The 21,567-nt window shown below is 50.0% G+C and overlaps 1 protein-coding gene across 3 annotated transcripts in view; it reads left to right on the top strand.

The window, feature by feature from the left end:
* The window catches only part of TBC1D14 (TBC1 domain family member 14), a 121,657-nt gene that overhangs the window by 7,717 nt on the left and 92,373 nt on the right, over nt 1–21,567 (top strand). For all 3 annotated transcript variants that reach the window (XM_024245530.3, XM_024245531.3, XM_063722661.1), the window contains exon 2: nt 6,992–7,730. In XM_024245530.3, coding sequence (XP_024101298.3) covers nt 7,009–7,730 — 722 coding nt within the window. In that variant the 5' untranslated portion in view covers nt 6,992–7,008. The remainder of the gene's footprint in view (nt 1–6,991; nt 7,731–21,567) is intronic.

The following is a 21,567-nucleotide window of genomic DNA, read 5'->3' as shown; positions in this document are numbered from 1 at the left end:
TGGCATGGTGGCTCACGCCTGTAGTCCCAGCACTTTGGGAGGCCGAGCTGGACAGATCACCTGAGGTCAGGGGTTCAAAATCAGTCTGGCCAACATGGTGAAACCCCATCTCTACTAAAAAAAAAAAAAAATTGCAAAAAATTAGCCAGATGTGGTGGCGGGTGCCTGTAATCCCAGCTACTCAGGAAGCTAAGGCAGGAGAATTGCTTGAACCTGGGAGGCAGAGGTTGCAGTGAGCCGAGATTGTGCCGCTGCACTCCAGCCTGGGCAACAAGAGCAAAGCTCCATCTCAGGAAAAAAAAAAAAAGGAATCTGGAAGTCAGTGGCCAGAGCTGGGTTGATGGCAGGCTTGGCAGTGAAGGTGAGCGCACCACCCTTTGAGGATCAGATAGGGCAGTTGTGCCCCCTTGCCATTGGGGTTTGAAGAGGCAGCTGTCCTGTGGAGCGCCCAGAGAGGAGCCAGGACAGGGAGGGCTTCGTGCTCCAGCCCCGGGAAGAGGTTGCCGGTGGAGATGTACACAGACAGCAGCATGACTTCTCCCTGAAGCCACCAAGTGATTTTTTTCCCCTGGGGGAACACACCTAGATCACTTGGTTTGGCCTTGTAAACAGTTTCTTTTATGTATGAAGCCTTTGGTTAAGACAGTTCCCACTGCTTTTTAAGGAGGAGAAAATCAAGCAGTTGCTTCTAGATGGAATTGTTTTCCAAAGCCCCACGCAGTCACTAGCAGAGCCACCCTTCGCTTTCTGACTTGTATTGAAGTGAGGATTGTGGCTCTGGTGGCGTGACAGTTGATTGAATCCCTCGGGGGCAGCTGTCCTCTTTGCTTCCTGCAGAACTGAGTCTTGTGACAAGTAAATACAATTCAGATAGACTTGTTGCATGGAATGGAAACAGTCTTCCTCTTATCCATACTTCACATCTTGTCTTTCTCTTGGCCGGAAAGTGATGACTCATCACCATTTGACTTGTGTTTAGTGCCTTCCATGGCAGGGTGCTGGGGCAGGTGCTGGGGCCATTCCTCCTGTGCCATGGGCACCTACGGATATGTATTGCAGTGGTCACTGCTGCAGGGAGATGCTGTCACTAGGATGTTAGTGATTGGGACTTTGGAAAACACCTGTCAAGGGAGGAATTTTCACTTTCCTGACCATCATGTGTTGACAGCATTCCTCACCATCTGGTCTAGCCCCTAACCAGTGTGTAGGCTGGTCACTGCTCAGCTGCTGGTGTGCACTCTCCGGGAACTTGATGGTAGGGGATTTCTTCCTTGTAGACTTACCTCCAGCTCTCACCGAGTTCTTGGAACATAATCCAGCTCTCAGCAGATGTTTCTTGGATGGGACTGTCCCTGAAACCTGCCCACTTACGAACTCAGTTGTTAGTAGTAATTAATTCAGCAAGTAGATTTTTGAAACCTTAATCCATGCCAGGCATTTAACCAGAGAATAGTTCCCAGAAATGATTAGAGCTGTGTCTGCCTGAAGCATACAATCCAGTGGGGAGAGAGACAGGAGAACAGTTGTAAAATAGCTGTTTCAGGTGGGGTGTAGCCAAAAGGAGCCCAGGAGGAAGGAGGCCTGGCAGCTTTCTGGGAGAGGCAGGGAAGGCTTTTCAGAGGAGGTGGCCTTTGAAAGCACCAATTGAGTGTCTCCTTGTGCCACACCCCACTGGGACTCTGAGGCCCCGATGGCCTACCTGGGAGAGCACCTCAGTTGGTGGTGCAGTAGGGCTGAGTGGGCTGGTGGTGGGGGCGGGTAGTGGCTGGGGGCGACTGCACAAGGCTGGAGAGGCAGGCAGAGACGGATCACGAGGGCCCTGTGTGTCGGCTTGGGGAATTCAGGCTTAGTTTGTCTTTTATAAACGTGGACTTGGAGGCAGGCCATCTGCAGTTGGTCTCCTGGCTGGCGTCCAGAGTCCACCCATTAACCTTGTCTCAGAAGCACACACCTTGTTTGTACAACTTCCCCTATAAAGGGTATTATCACGCAGTAGGTGGCCTGGAGTGCGGCTTCTGCCCTAGTGGCACGAGGCGGAAGTGCTTGAGGACAGGTGGCCTTGGCCCCTGCAGAGTTTGGTTTTAGAGTATGTTGCAAGCGGAAGGACTTTTTCCCTTTTAGGTTTATTTCCCTGAAAGCTGACGTCCTGTTCTGAGGTTTAAGGAACTTAACTGGACTTGGGACCAACAAAGACCTCAAAGGTCACTCAACTTCTCCATAGGAGAGGCCCCTGGGCTGCTGTCCCTGGCTCCCCACGGCAGAGGAGAGGAGTAGAGAAAGGTTTTCTTTCTCTACTTAAAGCCAGATGGCTTTGGGCTCTGCCAGACCTCACTTCCTTCTTCCTGTGCTTTCTTCTTGGCGGCAATTCAGGGAAGGGTCCTTGGATTGCCATGAATGAAATCCTATAGTTTCACCAAAATGGTTTCCAATTCTAGGCGTGAGTGATGCCTTCTGTTTGCCCAGGCACTGATTTTCCTAGGAAGGATAGACTTTTTTGTGTTCCTGTTTACTCTGTCGTCAGCATTTGCATTCTAACCCGCATCTCTTTTGTGGCTTACATTCGTGTTTTGCTGTACTAGGAAGTAAAGGGAAGCACACATTCACTGGGCATCTGCTGTGTGTCAGTCAGGGGCTGGGTTTGCCGGTGCCTTCAGCAGACCTTCTCATTTCTTTTGTCCTCAGACCAGCCTGTGAGCTATAGGGTATTGTCCCATCTTACTGCCGAGGAAGACAGAAGTTGAGGCTCAGAAGGGTTAAGCACCTCATTTGAGGTCACCTTACCTGGCAAGTGGCAGAGCCAGAATTTCAGCTGGGCCTGCGAGAGACCCTCAGCTCTGTTTAGCATGAGGATTTCCTCTTACATGTGTGGCTTTTTGCTAGTTTGATCTGTTAGAGTGCTGATGATGTTTTGATAATTCTAATGACCTTGACATTGTCAAAGGTTAGCTCTTAACTGTGTGCTAAAAATGTTTCTTACTCTATTTTCCTTTTAATTAAAGTGTATGTAGAACTTCCAAATTTGTATATATTTGAATCAACCTGGATTATATCTTACTTTTGTGAATTCTCTTAGAATTCTGTTAGAGACTTGGATTCTTCCCAAGCAGGGGACACACAGAGGGTCTGCAGTAGCCCTGCCTTGGAGGGCTCATGGCTCTGGGGAAGAGCAGCGAGGGCTGTGAAACACTGGAAACGTGTTCACACGTGGGGAGGTGATGTCTGGATTCTTTCAGATCTTGACCTGAGTTTTTGCTCTATAGGTTGGAGAAACATTTTATTTTTTGCAGCACCTGGATAATTATACCTTTTTTTTTTTTTAGACGGAGTTTTGCTCTTGTTGCGCAGGCTGGAGTGCAGTGGCATGATTTCAGCTCACTGCAACCTCCACCTCCCGGGTTCAAGCTATTCTCCTGCCTCAGCTTCCCAAGTAGCTGGGATTACAGGCATGCACCACCATGCCCGGCTAATTTTGTATTTTTAATAGAGATGGGGTTTCACCATGTTGGTCAGGCTGGTCTTGAACTCCTGACCTCAGGTGATGCACCCGCCTCGGCCTCCCAAAGTGCTGGGATTACTGGCGTGAGCCACCGTGCTGGCCTATAATTTCACTTTTGTATTAAATTCTGCTTTTGTCTGTATTTTTGCCTTAGTGTAGTACAGTGTGGTTCTACTTTCTAAGAAAAATTGATTATCAGTTAATGTAACATATCCCTTACTCACTAGGTTGTATTTCAAGTTTTTTTATATTTCTTTCTTTCTTTCTTTATTTTGAGATGGAGTCTCGCTCTGTCACCCAGGCTGGAGTGCAGTGGTGCTATCTCGGCTCACTGCAACCTCTGCCTCCTGGGTTCAAGCGATTCTCCTGCCTCAGCCTCCTGAGTAGCTAGGATTACAGGTGCACGCCACCACGCCCAGCTAATTTTTGTATTTTTAGTAGAGAGGGGGGGGTTTCATCCTGTTGGTCAGGCTGGTCTCGAACTCCTGACCTCGTGATCTGCCTCCCTTGGCCTCCCAAAGTACTGGGATTATAGGCATGAGCCACCGCACCCGGCCTATTTATTTTGAAACAGCGTCTCGCTGTGTTGCCGAGGCTGGAGTGCCGTGGCGCTGTCATAGCTTACTATTGTCTTGAACTCCTGGGCTGAAGAGGTCCTCCTGCCTCAGCCTCTTCTCAGTAGCTGGGACTACAGGTGTGCACTACCATGCCTGGCTAATTTTTACTTTTGGTAGAGATGGGGGTCTCACTGTGTTGCCCAGGCTGAATCAAATATTTATATATAGTTGAGTCTATTTCTGAATTCTGCATTTCATTTAATTCCTTCACATTTCTATTTTTGACTCAGCGCTGCACTCTTACTGGCTCCTTCAATCTCTGGGAAGGAGGGAGATTACTCCCCTCCCTTTCTCTCCTTTGTTTTTCTGGAGACAGGATTGTGCCCTGTTGCCCAGGCTGGAGTGCAGCGGCGCGATCTCTGCTCACTGCAACCTCCACCTCCCGAGTTCAAGCAATTCTCCTTCCTTAGCCTCCTGAGTAGCTGGGGTTACAGGCATCTGCCACCACATGCAGCTAATTTTTTGTATTTTTAGTAGAGATGAGATTTCACCATGTTGGCCAGGCTGGTCTGGAACTCTTGACCTCAGGTGATCCACCTGCCTCGGCCTCCCAGCGTGCTGGGATTACAGGTGTGAGCCACTGCACCCGGCCATTTTAAAGAAAAATAAAAGATAGCAGTTGATGCCAGTGTTCTCAGTGTGCTGGGGCTGTGCTCTCCAGGCTGGTGTGCTGCATATCCTCCCTTCCTCATTTGTCTTAGGCCAGAGAACTTTATTTTTAATTTATTTATTTTTGAGACAGGGTCTCATTCTGTCGTTCAGGCTGGAGTGCAGTGGTGTTATCAGGGTTCACTGCAGTCTTGACCTCCTGGGCGGGCTCAAGTGATCCTCCCACCTCAGCCTTTCAAGTAGCTAGGACCACAGACATGTGCCACCACACCCAGCTAATTAAAAAATTTTTTTAAAGACAGGGTCTCCCATTGTTGCCGAGGCTTACTTTTGAATTCCTAGGCCCAAGTGATCCTCCTGCCTCTACCTCCCCAAATGCTAGGATCACAGACATGAGCCACTGTGCCTGGTTAGGCCAGAGAACTTTATTTTTTATTTTTTTATTTTTTGAAATGGAGCTCGCCCTGTCGCCCAGGCTGGAGTGCAGTGGCATGATCTTGGCCCACTGCAACCTCCACCTCCTGGGTTCAAGTGATTTTCCTGCCTCAGCCTCCATGAGTAGCTGGGATTATAGGCATGCACCACCACACCTGGCTAATTTTTTTTTTTTTGAGACAGTCTTGCTTTGTTGCCCAGGCTGGAGTGCAGTGGCATGATCTCGGCTCACTGCAACCTCCGCCTCCTGGGTTCAAGCAATTCTCCTGCCTCAGCCTCCCTAGTAGCTGAGATTACAGGCGCACGCCACCACGCCCAGCTAATTTTTGTATTTTTAGTAGAGATGGGGTTTCACCATGTTGGCCAGGCTGCTCTCGAACTCCCGACCTCTCTATCTGCCCGCCAGCCTCTCAAAATGTTGGGATTACAGGTGTGAGCCACTGCGCCCAGCCATGCCAGAGAACTTTAGACATGGCCTTAGATGTGTGCGTGTGATTAATGGATTTTTTTTTTTTTTTTTTTTTTAAAGATAGTGTCTTTCTCTGTTACCCAGGCCAGAGTGCGGTGGTGTAATCATGGCTCACCACAGCCTAAAACCTCCCAGGCTCAAGTGATCCTCCCACCTCAGTCTTCAGAGTAGCTGGGACTGCAGGCATGTGCCACCACCCCCAGCTGATTTTTTTTGTATAGACAGGGTCTTGTTATGTTGCCCACGCCGCACTGACGGTTTTGACTCTACTGACTCAAACCTTGGAGGTTGTGGTCTTTACTCTTCCTTTATTGATTGTTTATCTTCACTTAGCTGGCCTTCTGACCTGGGTTTGTGTAGTCCTAAACCAAGCCTTTCTAACCTACGTGTGGTCTCCTTTGGGGTCCCGTAGATCCCAGCTCTGCTGTTAAACAGCAGTGTGATCTTAGACCAGTTTCTTAGTCTTGCCAAGCCTCGGTTTCTTCCGTGGTAAAGGGGATACTACGCCCAGCCTCATAGATGTGAGTAAGCGTAACTGAAACATTTGTGGAGAGGCCTGGCTGCTGCAGATGGCATACATAATTTATTTTGTTGTTGTTTTCCATCTTAATGAAGGTATCTTAGGATTTTAATGCTGTCTCAGAACAAGTAGATCCTTGACTTATGTATGGGTTATGGATTCACATACTTTTGACAGAGATACCCTCTTTATCATTTAACCACTCCCCCAAAAGAAAAAACCCAACCACCGTCCCCCAAGTCCAGTCCTCACGCTCCTGGTCCTGTCCTGGGGATGGAAATGTGACTGGTAGGGAGCGGTGATGATTATTTTTACTTTGGGTGCATCCTTTGTTTGGGTTATCTTCCTGCTATGTTATATCATGACAGTGTATGTTAAAACTCTAGCTTCTGGGCCAGGTGTGGTGGCTCATGCCCATAATCCCAGCACTTTGGGAGGCTGAGGTGGGCGGATTGCTGGAGCTCAGGAGTTTGAGACCAGCCTGGCCAACATAGGGAAACCCTGTCTCTACTAAAAATACAAAAATTAGCTGGGCGTGGAAGCGCACGCCTGTAATCCCAGCTACTTGGGAGGCTGAGGCACAAGAATCGCTTGAACCCGGGAGGTAGAGGTTTGCAGTAAGCCCAGGTGGCGCCACTGCACTCCAGCCTGGGCGACAGAGCGAGAGTCTGTGTCAAAAAACGAAAACCACCTCTAGCTTCTGGACTTGAATCAAAACTTGGGTATGTGGAACCTTTTCAAGGCTTTCTCCCTTAAGTGAGATCAGACCATTTCAGCTGTGTGTCAGAGGTGTGGCATCTTTGAATTTTATATCCACTTTAATTTCCATGTTTGTGTTTTTCTAGTTTCTCCTTGGACCAAGATGACTGATGGAAAACTCTCCACCTCTACAAATGGCGTAGCCTTGATGGGTATTCTGGATGGTCGACCAGGAAACCCCCTTCAGAACCTGCAACACGTCAATCTCAAGGCGCCCCGACTCCTCTCTGCGCCTGAGTACGGGCCCAAGCTGAAACTCAGGGCTTTAGAAGACCGGCACAGCCTCCAGTCCGTGGACTCGGGGATTCCTACCCTGGAGATCGGGAACCCGGAGCCTGTGCCCTGCAGCGCGGTCCACGTGAGGAGGAAGCAGTCCGACTCAGACCTCATCCCCGAGCGGGCCTTCCAGAGCGCCTGCGCATTGCCATCCTGTGCGCCACCAGCTCCCAGCAGCGCCGAGCGGGAACAGAGCGTGCGCAAATCCTCCACGTTTCCCAGGACAGGCTATGACTCGGTAAAGCTCTACAGCCCGACCTCCAAAGCCCTGACCCGCAGCGATGATGTCTCCATCTGCAGCGTGTCCAGTCTTGGGACAGAGCTGTCCACCACACTGTCCGTCAGCAATGAGGACATCTTGGACCTTGTGGTCACGAGCAGCTCCAGTGCCATTGTGACCCTGGAGAATGACGATGACCCACAGTTTACCAACGTCACATTGAGCTCTATCAAAGAAACCAGTGGCTTACACCAGCAGGACTGTATTCATGAAGCTGAGGAGGGGAGTAAATTGAAAATATTGGGGCCGTTTAGTAACTTCTTCGCAAGGTAATGCCACCTTTGCCCTCTAGAAGAGCGTGGTGGTTGAGTCCAGACCCGTCTCCTTGTTCCTGTCTCAAGTGTGTTGTGTGTTCTCTGTGGTGTTAGGCAGGCACTGTCTCACACAGATAATTGGGCCTTTTCCCGGAAGCCCGGAATCCTGTGGGATTGTGAGAACTGGTCTGTTGGGGATTCTGTTCTTTGGTGTCCCTGGCTCATTTGCAGTCTGTTGTCACTTCTCTGCCTCTGACCTGCTGTGGCTGTCCCACATGTGGCCAGTGTTACCAAATCAGCAGCCTGAGCCTCTGCGGGGCCCTGTGCACTCATAACTTAACGTTTCTCGGGCCAAGCAGAGGGCACTGGTGAGGGTGACGCCAGTGAGTAACTCCCATTTCTAGTGCCAGCCCCCGCTGGCGTAGTGCAGTGCTGGCATGCTGGGTGTCCCAGCCGTGTCCCCGTGCTCCTGGATGGCTGTGCTCTTGTGTGCCTGCCCTGGCCCTGCCTCTGCTGTGGAGCTGTGTGCTCCGATGCACTGCAGCCCCATGCATTCCCAGCGTGCTGGGCCCGGCCATGCACCCCGTCCCCATGGGGCCTTGTCACCTGGGTGCTGGAGTTCCTGTTTCTCCCTGAAGCCCTGTGGGGGCCACGCCTTCAACCTCTGCCTCTCGTTTGTGGTCTCATGCTTTTGTTCAACAAGCGCCTATTTCCTAGGCCCTGTTCTAGGCTGGTCATGTTTGGTAATATGGTGAGAGAAATGATGTTGGGTAATGACTTAGGGTGGGCTTGTGGCCTGGGGGTGGTGGGAGTGGACACCTTCGTCACACAAGCAAATGCGAACTCCTAAACAGTGGCATGCTGGGAGGAAGGGCACAGGGGCTGTGGAGAGTATGTGTAGAATTGAGATCTGTGGCTGGGTGCAGTGGGTCACTCCTGTAATCTCAGCACTTTGGGAGGCTGAGGTGGGTGGAGCACCTGAGGTCCAGAGTTCAAGACCAGTCTGGCCAACATGGCAAAACCCCGTCTCTACTAAAAATACAAAAATTAGCCAGGCATGATGGTGCACGCCTGTAATCCCAGCTACTCGGGAGGTGGAGGCAGAGGTTGCAGTGAGCCGAGATCCCGCCACCGCACTCCAGCCTGGGCGACAGAATGAGACTCCATCTCAAAAAAACACACAAACAAAAAAAGAATTGTGATCTACTCCATAGCTGCTCTTCGGAGGCCTCTGGGGTCAGGGCTTGACAGGTAGGAACATTTCTGCAGTTGATGCTGGCTGCCCCGTGTGTGTGTCTCTAGCAGAACCCACGTCAGACATTGCAGTACTGGGTGTCCCTTTGAGATGGTATGGTGTGCCAGCTGGAGTCAGCTGGAGACTCTGACTGTGGCCAACACATTACCACTGCCTTAGTTGGTTCATCAACTAAAGGGGATCATCTCAGACGAGCCTAAGGCCAGTCGTGAGTGAGATGATCTGTGGTGTGGCCCGTGGTTTTGTCGGGAAACTTTCTTCTCGAATGTGCTGACAGATACGTATCTTGGTACCATGAGCACAGTTCCTGGTCTCAGAACACAGTAACTCAGCGATTGCCCTCAGTGGGAGGAACCCGGGAACTTTGGGGGAGATCTTGTCACTATCCCTTCTGAGGCTGTAGCCGTATTGCGGTGTTGCTGTGGTTAGATTTGTGTGGCGGAACTTCCCTGTGCTCAGACAAGTGTGTTTAACTGTCCCTGCTTATGAAAAACACCTGCTACCCGTTCCATGCGGTCCTCAGGATGCATCTAGACATACAGAATCAGAAGCTCAGCGAGAAGGGCCTGAGGATGGGTTTTCAGAATCGCCTGGGCTTCTCGGCAAATTTGGGAAACCTTGCTCGAAATGGGGTTGGCCGGGAAACAGCATGGTGGACGGGATGTGGCTTTGGAATTCAACTGACCTGTGCCATGTCCAGCTCTGTGGCCTTGAGCAAGTTCCTTCACCTCCCAGTCAGTTTTCTCACCCCTAGAACCGTGCGTGGAGGAGCGTGGCCCGTGTGCCCATTATGCTGTTGATGAACGCCACACGCTCACCTTTGTCCTCACGTGTTCTGTCTCTGCTGCCTCACCTGAGAAGTGGGGATAATGAGCCCTTCCTTCCGTGGCAGTGGAGATTAAGTGGGTTAGCATGTGAGAAATTTAATGCAGATCCAGACACGTAGTAAACTTTTAAGTATCAGTTGCTTGTGGTGATCATGGCCACGTTACTCTGTCTGCCGCCGTTGTGATTCAGCTGACTGAGCTGTGTGTATTGGATCCTCTTCCCCTTTGAAAGGAAGCATCATTGGTTATGCAATTTCTAGATCATTTCTAAAGCTACTGTTTCTTGAAAGTCATACTCAGCTTTGTGCTGCAGGAAACAAGGGGCTCTTCTTTATTCCTTGGTTCCTTATCCTCGTTGTGGCGGCTGTGACATTGTTATTGTGAGCCTCTCTGAACTACCTTTGGGAAGATAATGGAATATAATGAAAAATGACTTGAAACAAGTGATGACATGGGCAGAGTCTAGGGTTCTTTTGTCCTAGAGTCTTAAAAATGTTAGAGAAGAGTTTCCATGTAGAGTTCCTTTGAGGGGAAAGGGTTTCTGTGCCAGAATCTTTAGAGCTCACTAAACATTTTACAGGTGAGTACATGGAGTTACAGCGAATGTTTATCAATTCAGCGCAGGGCCTGGCCCACAGCAGGTACCCAGAGGACTGTGGGCATCGTGAGTCTTTGCTGAGGGCAGGGCTGGGGCTAGAGCTGGTCCTCTGGGGTTCCCAGCCCTGGCTTCTGAGCCATCCTGTTTCCCCACTTTGTCCCCTCACTCTCTTGCCTTCTGGTTTCCTTGTCCTCAGTGAATCAGTCTCTGGGTTATGGAAGGACGTGTGGACAGTGTAGTCTAGGAGAACATGGTCGGAGGGAAGGGTGGAGACGGGCAGGGATGACCTTGGCTGCTTGATGAGGTGGGAGCAGGGGAGTGACAGCAGGGCTGGCCAGGCCTGATCACAGCCTCCCAGAAGCACAGGCTCGGCTTGCGTTTGTCCTTTACCCACACTAATGAGCACTTCTGTCCCAGACTCCAGCCTGAGCTTTAGAGAATGTCCCTGCCCTTATGGAGCTCACAGTCTGATGGGGTAGACAGATAAGGCATTTCACGGGCTATGGGGGTGGGCACGAGTGCTGTTACTGTGGGCGGGGAGGGGGTGGCACCGCAGCTGAGAGTGCTGGTTCAGGAGTTTCATGCTGGCTGGGTTTATCGTGAGTCCTATTTAATCACTGTGGGCCTTGGGCAAGTTACCTCTCTGAGCCTTAAGTAGGGGATAAAACTACTGTATAAGGTTAGAGATCAAATAGGGCATTTAACTTCTTGGCACTCCGGAAGTAGTAGCTTTCTGTGGTTCTAACAGAAATATTATCATTTCGAAAAAATATATTTTCTAAAGCTTTCTCTAGTTCTCACTCCCATATTGTGCTTGCTTCAGTCAACCTGTTGCTGAAGAAGTCAGAGCAGGGTCTCTCCCACTGGCCGATGTTTTGGGGTAGATGCGTCTTTGTTGTGGGCGGCCGTCCTGTGCATTGGGGGATGCCTTACAGTTCCCTGGCTCCGACCCACGGGATGCCAGCAGCACTCCCCCAGTTGTGACAGCCAAAAATGTCTCCAGACATTGCCAGATACCCCAGGGAGGGGCTGGCAGAATCACCCAGCCTTTGAGAATAAGTGTTGGAGTTTGCTTCTTTGAAGGAAATTTACTAATGTAATTTGAGGACGATTTTCACTTGTATAGAAGAGTGGGACCGTGTTAAGGGATCATATGAGCCCAGTGTAGATTAACAGTATTTATCTAGAAACCTGGACAGCAAGTCTAAGAGAAAGTCAGTAACATGCTTGTGGTGGGTTTATTTTCCATGGGAGATAGGGTTGGGCTGTGTGAAGCCAGGGGTTTAATCACCTAATCCCCATTGGTCTGGAAGTTGAGAATTAGCTTTGACCAAGTACATCGTCTCTTGTGTAGCCCCTTTATGGAGCTCTCAGATGATCTGAGTGCCGTTTGCTGAGGAGAAGTGTTTGAACTGCACTGAAGGATCAGGAGCTTGCCCAGTGAAGGTGCGGGGCAGATGGAACAGCTTGTGGCAGGCTGGGAGGTGGGGGCACCTGGCTGTGTTTAAAGAACTGGAATGATGCATTTTTCCGGACCACTTCCCGACCTGGCTGGGAGCTCCTTGGGGGCAGAGCCTGTGTCTGGTTCACCCTGGCACCAAGTGTAATTCACAGGCAGAGGAGAATATTGGTGGTTGAGAGTGGGGGCTGCTCTGACCCAAGTTTGAACCTCAGCTCTGCCATTTTTGTACTGTGTGATCTTGAGAAAGTCACTTAGCCCCTGCGATCGCCAGTGTGTACTTGAGTGACATGGGGTAATGGCACCTCTTGTAAACAGTTAATGTGAGGGGGCCGGGTGCTGTGGGTCATGCCTGTAATCCCAGCACTTTGGGAGGCTGAGGTGGGCAGATCACCTGAAGTCAGGAGTTTGAGACCAACCTGGCCAACATGGTGAAACCTCATTTCTACTAAAAATACAAAAATCAGCTGGGTTTCTGTATCCTGCACTGAAAGCTGACTAATTCAAGTAAGTACCGTGAGTTTTCATTTACATGTGAGGAAACTGAGGCAAGGGTTGGTTAAGTGGTTTGTCCAAGGATACAGGGAAATAGGAACAAGTTCATGCTTCTAGGAGTTGTTGGGATTAAATGCGGAGGGAGTGTACATAGATGTGACACACTGGGCATATCGCAGCACATTAATGTCTAGTCTATGTTTTTATGTTGCCTGACTGTAATTTACTCCTGCTTTGGCCATCTTAGAATTAGCTCTAGTGAACTGAGATGGAACATTGTAACTATGCCTTTTCTGTGCAAACAGTTTGTTAATATTGCTGGTGACTTTGCCCTGGCATTATGGATATACAGATGGCACCTGCTATGGACCTGCGTTGCTGCTGGTGTGTATGAGCTTGTGTGTTGCTGTGATCCTGAGAGGGAGTGCTGGGTGGTGGCCTCTTGATGTCACTGTTTGCTGGTGTGTGGTCTTGGGTAAGGCAGGTGCTCTTTGGGGCTTAGTGTCCTTGTTTGCAAAATGAGCTGAGGGGTACGTACTTTACATTAGAGTTGCGACGATGAAAGGACCATTCTAATCAAGGTGTTGGGCTGCAAGTGCCAGGCAATAGGGAAGCAAGAAGATTCGAAGATGGGCAGACTAGTGCTGGAGGCCACTGGGTCAGTCCTTCTACTGTGTGGTGAGGATCTGGAGAGAGATGTGAACAAAGCAGCAAAGCCCGTTGACAGCTCAGAAAGAAGTAACAGGGCTGAGATGCCAGCTGGCCTTCGAAAGTGCTGTCCACCCGCATGAGGGTGGAGATGGTCAGGGATCAGCTTGTGCAAAGTCATGGGAGCGGGAGAGAGCCCAGCCTTTCTGGGAAGGTGCCGTAGCATGAGGTGCTCAGGAGGGGCAGGGGTGGGAGGGGAGACCGGAGAGATGGTAGACGCCCAGATGGGGCAGGACTTTGAGGACAACATGTAGTCTCAAGGCTCAAAGCCTGTCACAGCCAGGCAGGGTAAGATGAAAGTCCGCACAGGAGCGGATGGGCTGCCTTGGTGAGAATGAGTTAAACTGTTAGCTTGATAGAGTCGAGATGAGCAGCTCCCTTTGGAGAATGCCCTGTTCTGAGCTCAGCTTCTGGGCCAGGCACTTCGGTCGCTTTCTAAAGCATTTCACAGCTCACTGGAGACAGACTCAGGAAGGCTAACTGCACAGACTGCAGAGCTGCGATTTGAACATTCACTTGTTAACTCCAAAGTCCATGCTGTTTATACAAAAGACACCACCCTGTCTCTTGTAACATGTGTAACATGATCAGAAAGGGGAAGTGCGGGGCTGGGAGAGCAAAAGGAGATGAATGAGAAATCAGAGGTGCAATGGCGATTTTGCAGGGCAGTGTTGGAACTGTGATGCTCTGCAAAAGGGAGGAAGTGAGCAGAGCTCTAAGCAGGGTCAGGGTCTAGCTGGGGAGCTTCAGGGCACTGAAGCTCCTCGGTGGGAAGATGGTTGGAGAATTGCTTCTTGAGCCATCGTGGGCCAGCAGGATGAGAATGCCTTTTCCTCCTCCAGTTACTCCAGGCATTTGAAAGTGTGGGAGTGAGGCTGGAGTCAGCTGTTTGTCACGAGGCCTGCTGCTGGGTTGGTGGCCTTTGTGGGCTGGCCATCGACAGGGGAGGGAGATACAGCAGAATCACTGCAGGTGCCTCCTGGAGGCCTTGAGCCAGAGAGAAGCGGAAAGGACTTTAGCAAGCAAGGAACTCGTAGGATGGTTCCCATTATTCCTCACTAAAAGTCTGTGAGGGGGCCAGGCGCAGTGGCTCACGCCTGTAATCCCAGCACTTTGGGAGGCTGAGGCGGGCAGATCACTTGAGGTCGGGAGTTGGAGACTAGCCTGGCTAACATGGTGAAACTCTATGTTTACTTAAAATACAAAAATTAGCTGGGCTTGGTGGTGGGTGCCTGTAATCCTAGCTACTTGGGAGGCTGACGCAGGAGAATGGCTTGAATCTGAGAGGTAGAGGTTGCAGTGAGCTGAGATACTGCCATTGCACTCCAGGCTGGGCAACAGAGTGAGACTCCATCTCAAAAAAAAACAAAAACAAAAACAAAACAAAAAAACAACCTATGAGGGGTCTCAGTGATTTTGGAAACTGGCCTTTGTTTTAGTGTTTGCACAGGCACACACTTAGTCTGGGTCTCCTTTTTTATTTATTTTTAAAATGTTTTTGAGATGGAATCTTGCTGTGTTGCCTAGGCTGGAGTGCAGTGGTGTCATCTCGGCTCACTGCGACCTCTGCCTCCCGGGTTCAAACGATTCTCCTGCCTCAGCCTCCTGAGTAGCTGGGATTACAGGCGCACACTACCACACCAAGCTAAGTTTTGTATTTTGAGTAGAGTCAGGGTTTCTCTATGTTAGCCAGGCTGGTCTTGACCTCGTGATCTGCCCGCCTCAGCCTCCCAAAGTGCTGGGATTACAGGGGTGAGCCACCGTGCCTGGCCTCACTCTGGGTCTTCTGACACTGTTTCGATTCCCCCGTCCCAAGGGTTTAAGTTCCCTGGTTGTGTGTTTTTGTACCAGGTGGATTTTCAGCAGCTTGATTACCTCTCGATTGCAGAATGTCTGCACTTCTTTTCCAGCCACTGGTTTACACAGCTGGGTTCTTACCAAGCATTGATTCAGCACCTGGGAGGTCACTGGTAACCTTGACCCGAGATGTTTCTTTAAATCTGGGTGAGCTTCAATTTGAGGTTGTGGTTCATGTCTGGAAACATGCAGCTGATGGTGTCACTGCACACAAGGTTGAAAGGAGCCATAGGACGCCAGCTGTGTGTGTGCTGGACACACAGGAGGTTGTCTGGTTACTGCTGCAGATCCTGTTTGCAGACCTGCCAGTGGTCCAGCCACGTTCAGAAAGAACAGCTGTGCTTGTAAGGGTGTGCCGCTTCCCTGTGCTTTCCTGGGCTTTGTTTTCTCTTGGCAGCAAATCACAACCATAACGATCCATTTTTTGAGTGGCTGCTGTGTACCAAGCACTGTGCTAGGTTCTTAAATATGTTTCTCATCATACATTCTTTAAAAAAAAAATTGAGCACCTGTCATATGCCAAGGCACTGTTCTAGGTGCTTGGGATTCATTTGTGAACAAAACAAAGCCCCTGTCCTCGCAGAGCTTAAGTTCTAGCAGAGGGCGCTGATGGTAAACACAGTGAGTAGATGGAGGGTATGTGCTGGCAGACGTAAGAGCTACGGAGAAAGCCAGCAAGCAGAGGTGGTACGAGGTCCTGGGAGGACCGGAGAAGGCAAGTTACACAATGAATAGGCTGGTCAGGATAGGCCTGAAGGAGAAGAAGAGATTGAAACAAAGACTTGAAGGTGGCCAGGCGGGCGACTCATGCCTGTAATCCTAGCACTTTGGGAGACCACGGTGGGAAGATCACCTGAGGTTGGGAGTTCAAGACCAGCCTGGCCAACATGGTGAAACCCTGTCTCTACTAAAAATACAAAAATTGGCTGAGTGTGGTGGCGTGCACCTGTAATCCCAGCTACTCGAGAGGCTGAGGCAGGAGAATCGCTTGAACCATTCGGGCTTGAACCATGGCGGAGGTTGCAGCAAGCCAGGATTGCGCCACTGCACGATCTTGGGCGACAGAGCAAGACTCTGTCTGGAAATTAAAAAAAAAAAAAAAAAAAAAAAAAAGAAAAGACTTGAAGATGTCAGTCACAAAGTTAACCAAGCAGGTACTTGGAGGGAGAGTGATCCAGCAAGGGAGAAGGACGCAGGCAGGCCTGATGCATTTGAGCACAGAGGCCCTGGGGATGGACTGACAGAAGGAAGGGATAGGGTCAGTGGGACCATATTCTGTATGGGCATATGGGCCATTGTGTGATGTTGGCTTTGACTTAGAGTCACTGGGGAGCCACTGCAGAATTTTTGTCTTTTCGAGATGGGGTCTTGCTGCATTGGCCAGCCAGGAGTGCAGTGACCGTTCACAGGTGCAGCCATAGTGCAGTGTGGCCTTGAACTCCTGGGCTCAAAAGGTCATCCTGCCTCAGCCTCAGAATAGCTGGGCTTACCACGCCACTGTGCCTGGCTCTACTGCAGAATTTTGAGCAGAGGAGTTGCCCTGGTGTTTTGCTGCTGCATAACAAATAACCACACATTTGGTGGCTTGAAACAACATGGCTGTCCATCATGGTGTGGCTGGGTTCCCCTCAGACACTTATCAGGATGAAACAGCATGTTGGCGGCTGTGTCCCCATCCGAGGCTTGTCTAAGGAATTGTCTGCTTCCAAGCTCACTCAGGCTGTTGGCAGAGCTCGTTGTGGCTATAAACTGAGCTCCTCATTTCCCTGATTGCTGTCAGCTGAGGGTCACTTGCAGCTCCTAGAAGTCACCCAAATTCCTTGCCGTGTGGCCCCTCCATATTGAAAACCAGCAACAAGGTTGCTCTTTTGTGTCGAGTCTGTCTGGCACTCCAAATCTCTTCCCAGAGAGAACACTGATTGCTTTTAAGGGCTCACTGAAATTGTATAAGGCTCATTGAGAATTACCTCCCCTCCCCTCCCCTCCCTTCCCCTTCCCTTCCCCTTCCCCTTTCCCCTTCCCTTCCCCTTTCCTTCCCCTTCCCCTTCCCTTTCCCTTTCCCCTTCCCCTTCCCTTTTCTGGAGACAGAGTCTCGCTTTGTCGCCCAGGCTGGATTTCACTGGTGCCATCATAGCTCACTGCAGCCTCGAACTCTCAGGCTCAAGCCATCCTTGCTCCTCAGCCTCCAGAACAACTAGGATCACAGACATGTGCCATCGCACACAGCTAATTTTTAAATTTTTTTGTAGAGACATAGTCTCACTTTGTTGCCCAGGCTGGTCTCAAACTCCTAGCCTCAAGTGATCCTTCTGCCTTGGCTTCCTCAAGTGTTGGGATTGAGTCACCATGACCCACTGTGCATGGCCTACCTCTCTTTCTTAAAGTCATCTGTGCCATGTGATGTAACCTGATCACAGAGTGACCGTCCCATCATATTCATAATTTATGCCCATGTTCAAAGGGAGGGATTTTACAGGGTATGAACATCAAGGAAAGGGAATCTCAGAAGTCTGCCTGCCATAGGAGTAGCAATTTCATTGAGTCCTAAACAGAATGCCCTGAGGTGCTGTACTGAGAGGAGGCTTCCAGGCAGGGGAAGGGCAGAGCAGGGAGTCCAAGAAGGCTGTTGCAGGAGTCCAGACGAAAAGTGATGATGGATTCACCTGGGTGGCAGCTGTGGGGAGGGTGCGATTTGAAGAATGGATGTGGATGTGGAGAAAAGAAAGGAGTCAAAGATGACTCTAAAACTTTTGGCCTCAGCCAGTGGAAAATAGAGTTGCCAAGTTGGAGAGAAGATGAGGGGTGTAGTTGGCATCTTAGACATTTACAGGAAGGAGGTGGAGTGGGTGACTAGAGAGGATCCTGGCAGGAGTAGGGCTGGATGGGAGGTATACATTGACTTGTTGGCATTGGAGGTGGTTTGAAACCAGGTGAGGTCTCCTTGGAAACAGGCAGACAGAGAAGAGGACCAAGGAGTGAGCCTGAGGCCTGCCGGCACCACGAGATCTGGGAGGAGAGGAGGAAGCAGCAAGAGCGAGAAGGCAGGGCTGGTGAGCTGGGAGGGCACGAGTGTGGGGTCTGGAAGCTGGGTGCCGGCCCGGTGAACATGGGTGTCAACGAGGGGAGGGCCAACTGGGCAGAGGTTACTGAGAGGGCAGGGCAGATGAGGACTCAGAATTGACTGTTTAAGCACTTTGGGAGGCCGAGGCAAGTCAGGAGTTCGAGACCAGCTTGGCCAACATGGCGAAACCCCGTCTCTACTAAAAATACAAAAATTATCTGGTATGGTGGTGAGTGCCTGAAATACCAGCTTCTTGGGAGGCTTAGGCGTGAGAATCGCTTGAACCTGGGAGGTGGAGGTTGCAGTGAGCTGAGATTGCGCCACTATACTCCAGTGTGGGCGACAGAGTGAGACTCTGTCTCAAAAAAAAAAAAAAAAAAAAAAAAGGAAGAATGAAAAGAATTGACTGTTTAGCAATGAGGAGGCCATCAGTGACCTTTGACCAGAGCTGTTTTAGTGAAATGGTGCAGGCAAAAGCGAAACTGGAGTAAATGTTTAAGAGAGAATGGGGCCGGCATGGTGGCCTCACACCTGTAATCCCAGCACTTTGGGAGGCCAGGGGTGTGGATCACTTTAAACTGGGAGTTTGAGATTGGCCTGGGCAAAATAGTGAGACCCCATCTCTACAAAAAATAGAAAAAATGATCTGGGTGTGGTGGTGTGCATCTATAATCCCAGCTACTTGGGAGGCTGAGGTGGGAGGATCACTTGACCCAGGAGGTCGAGGCTGCAGTGAGCTGCACATCATCACCAGGCTTCTGCTGCATTGGCCCACTGCAGTGATCGTGCCACTGCATTCCAGCCTGGGTGACAGAGTGAGACCCAAAGAGACTGGGAGAAGAGAAGTTGGAAGCAGTGAGCAGATGATTCTTTTGGTGGGTTTGCTACAGAGTAGAGCGGAGAATGGGGTGATAGCTGGAGGCAGAAGTGGTGTGATTTTTTTTTTTTTCCTTTTTTAAGATTGGAGAAATACAGGGTTTTGTTTGTTTGTTTGTTTGTTTTTTTAATTTGAAAACAACCTAGTAAAAGAATAGGAGGTGAACATATCCGGAAGAAAAGAGAATCACTGGAGCTTTGTCCTTGAGTTGCATCTGAAAGAGCGGGATCTAGAGTTCAACAGAGAAGTGGCTTCAGCTGGAGAGAGTCCAGCGTAGCAGGCGCCTGGGAGAGGATGGGGCACAGGTAGATGGGGAGGAGGGGTCTGGGGGAGGGTGCTTGCTCTCGCAGGCGCTCTCTCGCGCGTGCTGTCTCCCTCTCCTTCCTTCTCTCTCCTTCCCTCTCTCTCTCCTTTTTCCTCTCCCTCCTCTCCCTTTCCCTCTCCCTCTCTCCCCCTTCCATGCTTGTAGTCTATTGCTTGTAGTGTTGCTTCATTGTTTGTGTGTGAATGTACTTTTTTTTTTTTTTTTTTTTTGAGATGGAGTCTCACTGTATTGCCCAGGCTGGAGTGCAGTGGTGTGATCTCGGCTCACTGCAATCTCTGCCTCCTAGGTTCGAGCAATTCTGCCTCAGCCCTCTGAGTAGCTGGGATCACAGGCACGTGCCACCACACCCAGCTAATTTTTGTATTTTTAGTACTGATGGGGTTTCACTGTGTTGGCCAGGCTGGTCTTGAATTCCTGACCTCAAGTGATTCGCCTACCTTGGCCTCCCAAAGTGCTGGGATTACAGGCATGAGCCACCGTGCCCGGCCTGAATGTAGATCTTTAATTTCAACATATTTACTTTTTAAAAAATACACTTTATTTTTTAGAGCAGTTGTAGGTTTACAGCAAAATTAAGCAGAGAGGATAGAATTCCATGTATCTCCTTTTTACCCCTCATGTGCACAGCCTCCCCTCTCATCAACAGCCCACACTGGAGGAGTCCATTTGTTACCATCGATGAGCCCACCCTGACACATCATTATCACCAGAAGTCCAGAGTCTACATCAGGGGCCACCCTGGGTGCTGTGCACTCTGTGGGTTTGGACAGGTGTATAATAACATGTATCTGCTGTGGCCCTTTCACACTGAGGAGTTTCACTGCCCCCAAATCCTCTGTGATCTACCTATCCAGCTCTCTTTTTCTCCTAACCCCTGGAAACTACTGATCTTTTTACTGTCTCCATAGTTTTGCCATACAGGTGGAAATCATTTTCAGATTGGCTTCTTTTACTTAGTAATGTAAATCCGAGTCTCTTCATGTCTTTTCATGTCTTGATAGCTCATTTCTTTTTAGCACTCAATGATATTTCACTGTATGTATGTACCGTAGTTTATCCATTCACTGCTGAAGGACATCTTAGTTGCTTCCAAGTGTTGGCAATTATGAATGAAACTGCCATAATCATCTGTGTGAAGATTTTTGTGTGGACATGTTTTCAGCTTCTTTGGGTAAATACCAAGACGTGCAGTGGCTAGATTATACGGTAAAGTATGTTTAGTTTTGTAAGAAACCAGCAAACTGTCTTCCAAAGGGGCGGTACCATTTGACTCCCCCTAGCAATGAATGAGAGTTTCTGTTGTTCCCCATCCTCCCCAGCGTTTGCTGTTGTCAGTGGAAGTTCTTGTTCGATTGCTCTGGGTTTTTGTTTCGTTTTGTTTTTGGCGAAGTAGGAAGCAGGGTCCCGAGGATGGATGTCTTAGTCCATCTGAGCTTTTTTTTACTTACTTATTTATTTTTTGAGACAGAGTTTCGCACTTGTTTCCCAGGCAAGAGTGCAATGGCGCGATCTCGGCTCACTGCAACCTCCGCCTTCCGGGTTCAAGCGATTCTCCTGCCTCAGCCTCCCTAGTAGCTGGGATTACAGGCATGCGCCACCGTGCCCGGCTAATTTTATATTTTTAGTAGAGACAGGATTTCTCTGTATTGGTCAGGCTGGTCTGGAACTCCCGACCTCAGGTGATCTGCCTGCCACAACTTCCCAAAGTGTTGGGATTACAGGCATGAGCCACCATGCTGGGCCTTTTTAAAATTTTTAAACATAATATTGTAGACGAGGTGGCTTATAAACAACAGAAATTTGTTTCCCACAGTTCTGGAGGCTGGGAGGCGTAAGATCAAGGTGCTAGCAGGTTCAGTGTCTGGTGAGCTATTGAACATGTTTTTTATAAGGGCACTAATCCCACTGGGGAGGGCTCCACCCTCATGACCTAGTCACCTCCCAAAGGCTTCACTTCCTAATACTGTCACCCTGAGGGTTAGGATTTCAACATGTGAATTGGGTGGGGGCACAAACCTTGGGGCTACAGCAGTGGGGATGGTGTGCTGGGTTGGAAGCTGTATGAAAGCCATCAAGGCGTGTGGGACAATGGATAGAGAGGGAAGGAAGCGTTGCTTGGGGGCAGCAAGGGCCCTGCCAGGCGATCAGGGACCAGTCAGCGTGCTGCGTGTCTTTCTCCAGCCATGTTTTTTGCACAGGTACACGTGCAGGGCAGGCTTGTCTTTGAGCTAAGTGTGTACAGGGAAGGGAGAGACAGGCAGGGCTCAGGGACGTGTGAGGGTGATTACACTGGGGCGTGGATTCTCCGGGCGGTGGAAGGAGGGTGGATTAGAGAAACAGGATGGAGATCCTGAAGCCTGGAGGGTGGTGGGGGTAGTGGGGGTCTTCAC

This window comes from Pongo abelii, chromosome 3, assembly GCF_028885655.2.
Source record: "Pongo abelii isolate AG06213 chromosome 3, NHGRI_mPonAbe1-v2.0_pri, whole genome shotgun sequence".
Taxonomy (NCBI): Eukaryota; Metazoa; Chordata; class Mammalia; order Primates; family Hominidae; genus Pongo; species Pongo abelii.
The sequence above is the reverse complement of the archived record's forward strand: the minus strand, read 5'-3'. Positions and strand labels throughout refer to the sequence as shown.